At 35.5% G+C, this 13,214-nt stretch overlaps 2 protein-coding genes across 2 annotated transcripts; both read right to left on the bottom strand.

Annotated features, from left to right (window-relative positions):
• Positions 1-7,476: 7,476 nt before the first annotated feature.
• LOC113851935 lies at positions 7,477-7,959 on the bottom strand. Its single transcript, XM_027482212.1, has one exon. It carries the CDS (start codon positions 7,957-7,959, stop codon positions 7,477-7,479), a length of 483 nt encoding a protein of 160 aa, XP_027338013.1.
• A 2,778-nt stretch (positions 7,960-10,737) lies between these two features.
• On the bottom strand, positions 10,738-12,198 carry LOC113851936. The gene is made up of 3 exons (XM_027482213.1): positions 11,980-12,198; positions 11,374-11,520; positions 10,738-11,295 (listed from the first exon to the last, which is right to left on the bottom strand). The coding sequence occupies exons 1-3, from the start codon at positions 12,196-12,198 to the stop codon at positions 10,738-10,740; spliced, it is 924 nt and encodes a 307-aa protein (XP_027338014.1).
• Between the last annotated feature and the right edge of the window lie 1,016 nt (positions 12,199-13,214).

Genomic DNA, 13,214 nt, shown 5'->3' on the forward strand with positions numbered 1-13,214 from the left:
GTCACGAGGTTATTTTATAACTGTTGTTGGTGAAAGATAGGGAGGACCTTGATGTCTAGGAGATTTAATGGAGTTGGGTGACTTACCAATAGCCCCACGAGTGTCCTAGGCCCCGAAACTCTGGCTGGGAGTCTCCACGCGATGCTCCTTTATCCAGACTTTCTCCTGAGGCTTATCTTGTTGGTCAAGCTAGATCGGTCGGTGGAGGTTCGAGTCCCCACCATACATGCGAAATGTAGGCTGGTTAGTGAAACTCCCAACAATTTCCAAATAATAGGATTATTATGGATCCAGAGTAGCATAAGCATGAAAATGAGATTTTGCCAAACCAAAAGTTATCATTTGCATTAATCATGCATCATGTAATTAGACTTGCATTTTGTTAGATTGTAAAAGTTATAATGGTGTTAATTTGATGTATGCTCTTACTTTGTTTTGTTTCTTTTCTTAAAGATATTTACTTGGAAATATATCTCACTCCTTCTTTTCTTTGTTAAAATATGTTGTGGTGTTAGACATTTTTTTTTAGTTGTCACAGATCTTGAGGATGACCTTTCTCGGTCTTATTCTCCACGTTGAGCTCAATTTGAAGAGGATCCTTCAGATTCCAAGGAGATAAAGGAGGACCCTTCCAAGGAGTCTTAACTACTGTTTAGTTATTTCTTTTGTTGTCCACTGCTAGAGGACTCCACTAATTGTATAGTGGAGAATTCAATACTTTATTTTATTTTGGTAGCTTGGGTGTAATGTTCTTTGTTTTGGTACTCTGATGGTCATGGATTGTGTTTTAAGATTCTTGGATAATTTGCAGTTACTTTGGATAATTATGGAATTATTTATATTGGCAGGTTTATGTTATCAGTTATCTTCTGATTTTTATTTGGATGGAAGTAAATAGGCAGGAAATTGGTTCTTCAATGCATACAGGTAATGAATGTGAACGTTGTGGGTTCGTCCCCTAAGAGAGTTCTAGTTGAAGTAACAAACCACATGTTGTATCTCATATTATTAGTAATTGGCTCATGAGCGGATGAAAAAGATTGGAGTCCACTTGTATAGTTATGTCAGTACATGGTATGGCTATATTATTCAAGTAGTACTTACTAATATTATGATTTTCTAAAGGTTCTAACTATGGGTAAAAGAAGAAAATAAAATCTCATGAGTAATTATTAGTAATAAGAGTATGACATGAATCTTTAAGATACATTAAAAAGCAAGTTTCTCAATACTCAAGAATGATATTGGTATCCATAAACCAGGTTGAATAATCCTATGCACTCATGTAAAAAAAATCTCATTTGGTTCAAGACTCTTACTAGCAATCTATATACATTACACATCAAGTTATCTAAAAGTAGTAGGAATGTTGGGTCTCGGTCGTCGTCACCGTTACACCAAACATCATCACAATCACACCCAACATACCATTCACACATATTTTCAACCATTCACATTATTCAACATCAATTAATGGCATGTCTAAGCATTTCAACCACATGCTCAATCACATCATGGTATTCAATTTCACACACGGCACGTGTGCCCACATTCAACCACATTACACTTAAACATCAAATCCTCATCAAAACATCATCACAATCAATTTGCTACATCACACACATAATGCTCAATATTCATTCCATCATATTCAATCAAGCATCTTCTATCAAAACACGGCTATCCCTACATTCTACCTCAACCACATTGCAACCCAGAGCAAATAAACGAATGCAAAATAAAATGAGATAGGGTAGAGTCCCTCCTTACCTCGAAATGAAGACCCACACGAATTTCGTCCTCCAAACGCTCCAAACGTGATTTCAACTTTCAATCTTGCTCACCAATAACTTTAGAGGCAGTTTAATCAATGAAAACGGGTCAAGAGTCGAGAGAATAGAAGTGAGGAATGGGAAATGAATTTTCTAAATCCTAAACCCTTCATACCCTTCTGGTTGCGACACTCTTGCTACAACGAGCCATCTCTTAGAACCTCGCTGCAACGACATCCCCTCTTCGCCACAGCGAAAATCACGAAGAAAACAACTCACTCTAGTTTCTGCAAAATCTTGCTACAGCGAAACTGCATCCAAAAATGCACCCTCCTCTGTTGCCTTCTCACTGCAGCGAGACAACCTCACTGCACTAACACCCCCTCTCGTTATAGCAAAAATCTCAAAAGAAACTATACTCTGGTTTTTGTAGAATCTCGCTATAGCGAGACTGCATCCAGAAATGCACCCTCCTCTATTGCCCTCTCGCTACAGCGAAAATGCAACAGAACCATGCTTCACGTCCAGGGACTTCTCGTTACAGCGAGAACACCCTGCAACACACACAGCCAATATTTTCAATCAATCCAACCACATCCAATCTCTCAATACACAACCAACATCCACAATTACACACACACACACACACACACACACACACACACACACACACATATATATATATATATATATATATATATATATATATATATATATATATATATATATATATATATATATATATATATATATTCATCTACACGTACTCACACATATATACATACATTCACATCATTGTACTCATCAAATCCCTATTCAAATCAAAATTCATAATTTATATTAGTATATGAAATATCATTACAAAATTTGGGACGTTACAAAACTAGGCTTCGAAACCCTAATTAAGAAACCTAGATTGATTAAGCAACAATACTCATTCAATTCCTAATTTAGTTCTCAAGAAATTAAGGAAATGAAATTCATAAGTAGACCAAGATTTCGTATTAGCAATTAAACCAAGATTTCAAGAACCATTATGAACTTGCTGGGAATTAATATCCAAAAACTAGCCTTCCATATAGATGGGGTTCAACATTATAAGTAATAAGTGTTCAACAAAACTAGAAAATCAAAGTAAAGAGATGAAAAAAGAAACAAGAACCCTAAAAATAAGCTCTTGGCAACCACCTAGAGCTCTAACCTAATCCTCTGATAGTGTGTAAAAATAAAAAGTACAAAAATGGCAAAAAGGTCCCTATCCATTAATTGAGTAGCTATTTATAGTAAAGTTAACATTTTCCTGGCGTAATCACTTTGAATGGTGAAGTAATTATGCGCAGGTCCTATTGCATTGCTTCCTCTCTAGAGTGATCACTTTCAGTACTAGAAGTAATTACGCACAGCACCCGTAATTACTTTGGCTGTTGGGACTAAACACCTGTGGCTTCATCAGCAAAATAGGCTTACGCGTAATCACTATGAATGGTGAAGTGATTATGCGCAGCCTCGTCTCTCTAAAATGGCTCTAGAGTGTTCATTATCAATGGTGAAAGTAAACATGTGCAGCCTTGCCTTACTGAAATGGCTCTGGAGTGTTCATTATCAATGGTGAGAGTGATTACTTTCACTTGGCCTTTGGGGGGAGCTTGCTAGAGTAGTTACTTTAGGTGCTGGAAGTGATTACTTCCACCCAATTTTCTCTTAAAAGCTTAAATCCAATATATTATTATCCAAAAATTCTTGCATAATTATTCTAATTAGCAAAATTGTAAGAAAATAATTATATAACTCATGTTAATTGAACTAAATTAAGAAAATTAAAATTAATAACAAAAGTTCAGAAATTATAGTAGAACAAAGTGACGAATTTATAATTGAAATGATATATGAAATGGAGTTAAGGATTACTTCACCAAATTATCAATTGCAAACTTGAATGTACTCTGAACTTCTAAATTTCTTGATTAATTGATGATCAATTTCAATAATTTAATCAAAGTTCAATTCCTTCACTCAATGATCCTAATATTCAATTAATTACCCTAATTCCTTAGGTGTAATTCAATTAAATATTGCATTAGGTATTAGAAATTAATAGATAGCAAGATCATGGATTCTTATTCCTAAGATATTAGTAATATTGGCATTCAATTCAGACATGAGAAATTAACTCAACTTTCATTGATGAAAATCCTCTAGATTCAATTCAATTGAATAGTTCATCCAATAATTGTATTAAGGAAAAAATTAAATGCTCAATTCAATCAAAATCTTAGTGTTCAAATCCATAATCAAGTTACAATTTCAAATTCGGATCCATAAATCTCTAACCGAGGAGAATAAGAACAACATTACGAAGGAATGAGAGAAAGAAAGAGTAGAAGGAGAAAAGTTGAAGATAATCTTTATGATTCCAATTCCTAACGTGATTCCTCAAAATTTTGAACTTGGAATTAGCCCTTAATCTTCTCTCTCTAACTCTTTGAAGGTGTGAAAAGGAAAAAATGAGAAAAGCCCTTAAAAATATTAGTTTGAAGTAATTTATATATTTTTCTGCATTTCTAGCATGATCACTTATGGTGGAAAAAGTGATCATGCGTATAGCTTTCTGTAGAAAACAACCTCTGAAACAACCATTTTGACCATGAAAGTAACTACGCACACCTTTAATTCCACAAATAAGCTAAAACAACCTCTAGAACAGCCATTTTGACCATGAAAGTAACTACACACACCTTCAATTCCACATGGCATTTCTTTTAATAGACCTCTGAAACATCTACTTTTGCTCTTGAAAGTGTTTATGCGTATAGCCTTTCTATCCAAAAAAACCTCTAAAGTGAATACTTTCACCATGAAAAGTGGTCATGTAGTATATTCTTGATTTAGCCTCTATATAATGTTAACTCTTGACTTTAAAAGTGGTTACGCGCATTATATTCTTTCTAATAAGCTTTGTAGTTGTCACTTGTGAGACCCTGCACTTCCTCAATCGGCCTACAAAGTGGCTAATCTTGGCTATAAAAGTTGTTACACATAGAACATTGATGCATATTATCCTCTAAAGTTCTCACTTTTGGTGGGAAAAATGCCTACGCTCCACTTTATTTGTCCTCCAAACCTCTGAAATGTTAACTTTTTGTGTCCAGAGTGACAATGTTGAGCCATATTGACCTCTTAATGCCTTTAACCCAAGTGCCTTTACTCAAAATTTTCTACGAATTTATTTTAACAACAAAATTACATAAGAATTCTATTAAATCTAAACAATTTGAATTGCTAAAGTGAAAATTGAATTTATTGAACAATTATATAATTTGCATAGATTTACATAGATATAATTTGCAATTTTGATCATTTGAATAATTGTGCAGGAATTTCTAGACTTATTCCATGGATTTTTAGCCTTTGAGAAAATTTGAGTTGAAAGTGACCATTTTCAGAGTGATAGTGGACTGATAGACGATTGCCGAGTCACTATTAAAACAACTAAGTTTTCTAAATATTTTCTTTTAAAAAATGCAAATAAGGTTTTTGGGGTTTTAAGAATTGTAATTAATCAAATTAAATTACAAACAGAATTAAAGTGAGTAAAAAATGAATTAAGAAATATCAATCCACAAAATACCAATTGCGTGTAACTCTGACTATCACAGTATCTAAAGATTTAAATCCACGTTTGAACAATCACCCAATTCAATTATTAATTCAATCGAATAACCTAATTGAATAGAGTTACAAATTAAATCAAATAATCATTTAACCTAATTCGCATTAATTATCAAATTAGAGCATCAATTGAGTCCTAGTTTGAAATCTAACAACAGAAAAGTCAATCACGGTCGCAATAAACAATTCTGAGATTAGAGAGAAAAAGAGAACAAACTCAGAGCAATTAGTGTAGAACTCAAGTTGGAACTATAGCATTTGAATTCTGTGGATTGAATTAGAGGTTTAGCCTTCCATCAAAACGCTTAACCCACACAAGAATGAGAAAAGAACGAGAGAGTTCGACAGAAAGTAAAAATAAGGATTCTTATTTCAGCCTAGTCTCAAAAGCTCAAAGTGTCTAACCCCTCTCTCTAATTCAAAACCTTATTAGTCTATTTATAGGTTCTGATTAGGGTAAATTAAGTGGCCAAAATGTGGGCCTCAATAATATCTAAAAGCCCAAATACAATTATTAAATAACAAGGGTCTAAATGCAATCTCACAACAATATTCAATAAATTTGTCTCAACTTTAAAAAATAATAAAAAATAGAAAACAACTCCAAATCCAGCAATCCATATATGAATTTTGAAGCCCTGGATGTGTAGAATCCAATGCAACTAGAATCAGCTAAAAATGATATCTGTAGAAAAAGTTATGGCCAAAAGAGTAGTCAGAAGTCAGAATAACCGAATATTCAAAATTAAAGCATTTATTTGTAATAGGCCCAATTTATTCAAATAAGTAGAAAATGATAAAAAATACAAAAATAAAGCATATAAAAAGTGTTTATTAATCAAAATAAAACATTAAATGTAAACATAAAATATGTTACATCAAACTCCTTCGCACTTAATATTTTGCCCTCTGGGGCAAATCATAAAATCAACCATAGCTAGAATGAAAATCAATCCTCATACTTCAAATTGACAAATGAACTTATCAAATCAAGTGAATAAACCATAAAAGATAGAATCCTCACACAATATACTCTCAATCACTTAAGTATATAAGGTAAAGTATGTCACTCAAAATGCACAACATGAAGCATGATCATCCATAAGCTTTCCCATTGCCTACTTCTTCACTAGAATTCACACATACACACAAAAATTAAGAGGACTTTTCTAGGTTATAAAGAGGCATAGTGAAGTGGAAAAATTACAACGATAATCAAGCTAAAACCAAAGAGGATATAAGAACGATGAGGAATGAATCCAAAAAGTAAGCATGAAAGTAAATCTCCTAAACAAAGATATAATGTAATACAATCCAGAAATAATCCTCTTTTACTTTTGCTAGCCATCTAATGTTTCTTTTCCTTTTCTTTTTTCTCTTCTTCTTCTTCTTTTTTTTTTATAAGTGGCTGATTTTTCTTTTCTTTTGCATTTTCTGAAGTAATCTCCCCCACACTTATTTCTATGACCATTCCCTAAATTCCAAAGTTCTTGTATTCCCTAAGGTTGGGTCATTTTATTGTTTTATACCTTTGGCTTGAAATGAGCTAAGATCACAAGAAATAGGACAATTAGGCTCAAAAGGGCTCAAAAAATGGAAATAATGCAAGGTTGGCTTTTTAGCTAGTAGTTTGCAAGAAGGAAATTATGCCTCTATCATGTTAATGCAAGCATATAAAAATATAGTCTTAAAAAGGCTCAAGGCAAGTTCTAGTGTCATACAACCATGAGTGCAATCACTCAATGAAGGAAAGTAAAATGACATGATATTGTCATCTATATGGCTAAAAACCTCACAAGGTATATATTTTATCCCAAATAATCAAACACACAAGATATCAAAGTCCACCTATCAAACTAAAGAATAATTCAATCAATTCATCAAAGCCTTGAAATAATCACTTAATTAGACTATGTACACATCAAAAACATAATACTCCCCCTACTTGAAATTAACACTGTCCTCAATGGAAAACACAATAAGCATAAGGACAACTTAAACAATCCAATAAGTAAGAGAGAGGTAAGAAAACTCCTTATAAATCAGGGTAGGTGGCCAATTCAAAAGTGACCTCCTCTTGTTTATGTTCCCCCAAGCTCTCATGAAAAACCTTGAGCTGATGCCTATTAACCTTGAACCTCCTTTGCGATCCTATATCCTGAAGTCTAACAACACCATAAGGAAAAACGTTAATAACAAGAAAGGGACCATCCCACCTAGATCTCAATTTACTGGGCATTAACTTAAGTCTAGAATTATATAAAAGGACTTTGTCACCAATATGGAACTCTTTACGCCCTATTAGCTTATCATGAAAAGCCTTGGTATACTCTTTGTAGATGTTGGAGTTCTGATATGCTTCTCTACGAATCTCCTCCAACTCTTGTAATTGAAGCTTCCTATGCGAGCCAACTGCCTCTATATCTAGGTTACATTGCTTAATCGCCCAGAATGCCTTATGCTCCACTTTTACTAGTAGATGACATGCCTTACCAAAAACAACCCGATAAGGAGACATTCTTATAGGTGTTTTATAGGCAGTTCTATAAGCCCATAGAGCTTCCTCCAAGCGTAGACTTCATTCCTTTCTTTTGGGTTGGACAGTCTTCTCCAAGTTTTGCTTTATTTCCCAATTGGAGATCTCTGCTTATCCGTTAGTCTGAAGGTGGTATGGTGTAAAAACTTCATTCATAACCCCAAACTTTTGAAGTAAGGTAGCCATTGTGCGATTGCAAAAGTGTGATCCCTGGTCACTGATTAATGCTCTGTGAAATTCAAACCTGCAGAAAATATGTGACTTTACAAAATCTATAATAACACGAGTATCATCAGTACAAGTGGCCTTTGCCTCCACCCACTTGGAGACATAGTCCACTACTAACAAAATATAGGTATAGCCAAACGAAACAGGAAAGGAACCCATAAAATCTATTCCCCATACATCAAACACCTCACAGAAACGGAGAGGTAGTTGGGGCATCTCATTCCGGCGCGAAATGTTTCCAGTCCTTTGGCATTACCCGCATGTCTTACAAAAGTTGTATGCATCCCGAAACATTGTAGGCCAATATAGTCCAGAATCTAAAATCTTTTGGGTTGTATGTTGAGGTTCAAAGTGTCCACCACAAGCCAAGAATGGCAAAATCTAAGCACAGACTGGAACTCAAGTTCGGGTACACATCGTCTAATAATCTTGTCATTGCACATCTTCCATAAGTATGGATCATCCCAAATGTAGTATTTGGAATCACTCTTCAGCTTGGCAGTTTGAGCTTTGGAAAAGTATTTAGGAATCTCCTTGGCAGCCAAATAATCCACCAAGTCTGTAAACCAAGGATCATGCCCTCCAATGTGGTAAAGTTGCTCATCTGGAAAGGTGTCTCTAATGGGGAGATCCTCCAGTGGCTGCCGAATTTTGCTCAAATGATCTGCCACTAGGTTTTCTGCACTACATCTAACTTGGATCTCAATGTCAAACTCTTGCAGAAGAAGCATCCAGCAAATTAGTCTCAGTTTAGAATTTGACTTTTTAAGCAAGTAACTCAAAGCTGCATGATCAGAGAAAATAATTACTTTAGAACTAAGTAAATATGAACGAAATTTATCTAAAGCAAAAACAATGGCTAAAAGTTCTTTTTCTGTAGTAGTGTAGTTTCTTTTGCTTTATCCAATGTCTGAGAAACATAGGTTATGACATGGGGTTGCTTCTCCACTTTTTGACCAATGACAGCACCAACTGTAAAGTTCAAAGCATCATACATAAGCTCAAACGGAATCTCCCAACTCAAAGGTTGAATGATTGGAATAGAAATGAGGCGCCTCTTCAGCTCATGAAAAGCGTCCTTGTAGGTTTGATCAAAGATGAAATTAGCATCTTTTTGCAAAAATGGAGATAATGGGGACGCGATTCTGCTAAAATCCTTGATGAAACACCTATAGAAACCTGCATGGCCAAGAAAAGAGCGCACTTATTTCATAGAAGTAGGATAAGGTAAAGAAACAATTACATCAATCTTGGCTTTACCAGTCTCAATACCCCTACTTGACACTACATGCCCTAGTACAGTCCCTTCGGTCACCATAAAATGACATTTCTCATATTTTAAAACCAAATTAAACTGCATGCATCTATCTAATAGTCTAGATAAGTTATCTAAACATGCATCAAATAAAGACCCATAAATAGTAAAGTCGTCCATGAATACTTCAAGTGAGGTCTCTAGGAAGTACGCAAATATGCTTATCATACACCTCTGAAAAATGTCTGGTGCATTACACAGTCTGAATGACATTTGTCTGTAAGCAAAGGTATTAAAAGGATAAGTGAATGTCGTCTTATGCTGATCCTTTGGGGCTATGTGTATTTGAAAGTAACCAGAAAATCCATCTAGAAACCAGTAATGGGATTTTCTTGCTATCCGCTCCAAGACCTGATCAATAAAAGGCAGGAAAAAATGGTCCTTACAAGTGGCGTGATTCAGCTTCCTATAATCAATACAGACTCGCCACCCATTCTGAATTCTAGTCAGAATCAGCTCATCAAATTGGTTATTTGTGACTATTATACCGGTCTTCTTGGGTACAACATGGATCGGACTCACCCACTCACTATCGAAGATCGGGTATATCATTCCAGCAGCTAACAGTTTACCAACTTCTTTTTTCACTACCTCCAGAAGGGTGGGATTCAGCATTCTTTGGGGCTGTCTCACAGGTTTTGCATCTTCATCCAGCAGAATTCTATGCATACAAGTGGATGGGCTAATTCCTAGAATGCCGACCAAAGTCTACCCAATTGCTTGCTTGTGGGTTGCTAAAGTTTGCAACAATTTCTCCTCTTGTGCAGCATCCAAATTTCCTGAAATGATCACTGGTAGCTTATTATCAGCCTCTAAATATACATACTTCAAGTGCTTGGGCAGAGGCTTCAGTTCAAGTGCCAGTGGCTATATAATAGAGGGAAGTGTCCTAGTGGATAAGTCTAATTCTGCAGCATGCATCAAGCTAGAGCTTTCTAAACCTACTACTGCATCACATGAAACATCATCAACTGTTAAATATGCATCTATTTCAGCATAAATTTTACACAAATCTCCTACAATGCATGTACAACTAGAAATATCAGAAAAATCAATACAAAACTCCACAATTAAAACATCAATAATATCTATATGAAATGCACTATGCAGCTCTGATGGATGCTTCATGGCCTCAAAGATGTTGAACTGTACAATATCATTTCCAAACTCCATGGATAGAATTATTGAGTGCACATCAATCTTTTTCCTTGCTATTTTCAAGAAGGTCTACAAAGGATTAGTGTAGGCATGTTGGGCTCTTCTGCCATGTCTAGAATGTAGAAATCTGCAGGGAATATCAGCTTATTCACTCTCACTAGTACGTCTTCTACTACTCCAATATGAAATGCAGTGCTCCTATTTGCCAATTGAATGACTACACCAGTTTGCTTTAGAAGGCCAAGGGTTAAAGACCTATAAATTGATATAAGCATCACATTCATGGAAGCACCAAGATCAAGTAATGCATTGCTGAAGGTGGAATTTCCAACAATGCAAGGGACAGTAAAAGTGTCAGGATCCTTACACTTCTGCGGCATATTGGGCTGTATAAGGGTTGACACATTCCTCCCCATGCTGACTCTTTCATCTCCTTTCAGTCTCCTCTTGTTAGTGCACAACTCTTTAAGAAACTTTGCAAATTTTGACATTTGTTTTATCGCATCCAACAGTGGAATGTTCACTTCTACTCTTCTGAATGTCTCAAAAAACTCTTTATCAAAGTTTGTTGATGGCCTTGGCTTGGCCACTCTGTTCGGAAAGGGAAGGGGTGGTTTCTGCACAATTTCTGAACTGCTAGGGGTAGTTTATTGCTCTATGTTTTGCTGTTTCTCTGCGTCCACGTTATCTTGTACCTCTTCATCTTTCTGGTTGCCTGACAACTCCTTCCCACTCCTCAATATTATGGCACTCACGTTTCTAGGATTAACCTCTGTTTGAGAAAGGAGTTGTTCAGAACCTTGAGACTTGAACTGGTTTACAATGGTAGCAAGCTGGCCAATCTATGTCTGCAGGTGTTGAATGGAGGCATTGATATTCTATTGAAATTGTAAATTTCTCTTGGCCATTTGTTTGACCAAATCCTCTAAAGAAGGCTCAGAACTTTGTTGTGTTTGTTGCTGCCTCATAGGGGGTGGTCTATAGCCATTACTTGCTTGGCTAGTCTGTTGTTGCTACTGCTCAGAAGTACCATATCTCATATTTGGATGATCATTGAAGGCAGGATTATGAGATTGGTACTGGAACCTGTACGGCTGTTGTTGTCTTTGAGGTTGTAGGAAATTCAAAGCTATGTATTGGTCTTGTTTTCCACTAAAAACTCCATGGACTAAAGTTTGTTGGCTATCATCATGCAACAAAGGAAAACAATCTGAGGTGTGCTCTATGGAGGAACAAATATGACAGTCTCTGGTCACCCCTCCTTGTGAAATAGTTTGTTGCGCAATAGCTAGCTATCTCACGAAAGTAGTGAGCTCCTCAATTATGCTCTCAAGTCTGCTAGAATTTGCTACCATATGGGTTGGTTGCTGTACATTATGGACCTCTCTTATTAGTGCCATGGCTCTTATATTAAACTGCTGAGAGTTCTCTACCATGTTGTCAATTAGTGCTCTGGCTGTAGATGGTGTCTTGTCCATGAGAGCTCTACCGCTTGCTGCATCAAGCATACTCCTCTCCATTGGAGAAAGACCTTCATAGAAGTATTGAATAAGAAGCTGGTCACTGATATGATGGTGTGGACAGGTTGCGCATAACTTCTTGAATCTCTCCCAATACTCATATAGGCTTTCTTGGCTGAACTATCTGATGTCACTGATCTCTTTTCTGATTGTGGCTGCTCTAGAAGCAGAAAGAACTTTTTCAGGAACATCTTCTTCAAGTCTATTCAGCAAGTGACACACCCTGGCTGCAAGTAATATAGTCAATCTTTCATTGCACCATCTAAAGAGAATGGAAAGGCTTTCAGCTTGATGTGGTCTTCTGGAACTCCTTGAGGCTTCATTGTTTGAGCAGACTATGTGAAACTCCTTCAGATGCTTATGAGGATCCTCACCTGCACTACCATTAAACTTACGCAACAAATGGATTAGACTAGATTTTAACTCAAATATAGCATCTACATCAAAATATTGGATGCCTAATGGTTGGTATGTGACATCTGGTGCAGCCAATTCTTTAAGAGTTCTTTCGTGTTGATTATTAGTCATAATATCAGAATGCACAGATATACTATCATAATGATCACAATTAGAATGCTCACAATTAGAGTGCACATTAACACTATCAAGGGTATCACTACAATGACTATGCACACTACCTTCCAATTTAAGCCTATTCAACTTGTTCCAAGTGCGTTCAATCTTAGGATCAAATGCAAGTAATTGACTAGAATTGGTTCCAGTCATGCACCAAGAAGCAGATTGGTCGAAGTCAACAAGATCAACAAAGTCAAAGTCAACCTAATTGCGCTATTTTCTATTTTTAAGATTATTTTAAAAAATTATATATATATATATATATATATATATATATATATTTGCAATTTTTTTGTCCTAAATCAAAAATAAAATAAAAATTTAAATAAAAAATATCAAAAATAAAAAAATAAAAATAAATTTAGAAAAGTGATCTAAATGATGGAATTTGTGATTTTGAGCAGCACTGCACGTGACATGAATAATATAATATCAATGAA

This window comes from Abrus precatorius, unplaced genomic scaffold, assembly GCF_003935025.1.
Source record: "Abrus precatorius isolate BTA unplaced genomic scaffold, Abrus_2018 Scaffold10, whole genome shotgun sequence".
Taxonomy (NCBI): Eukaryota; Viridiplantae; Streptophyta; class Magnoliopsida; order Fabales; family Fabaceae; genus Abrus; species Abrus precatorius.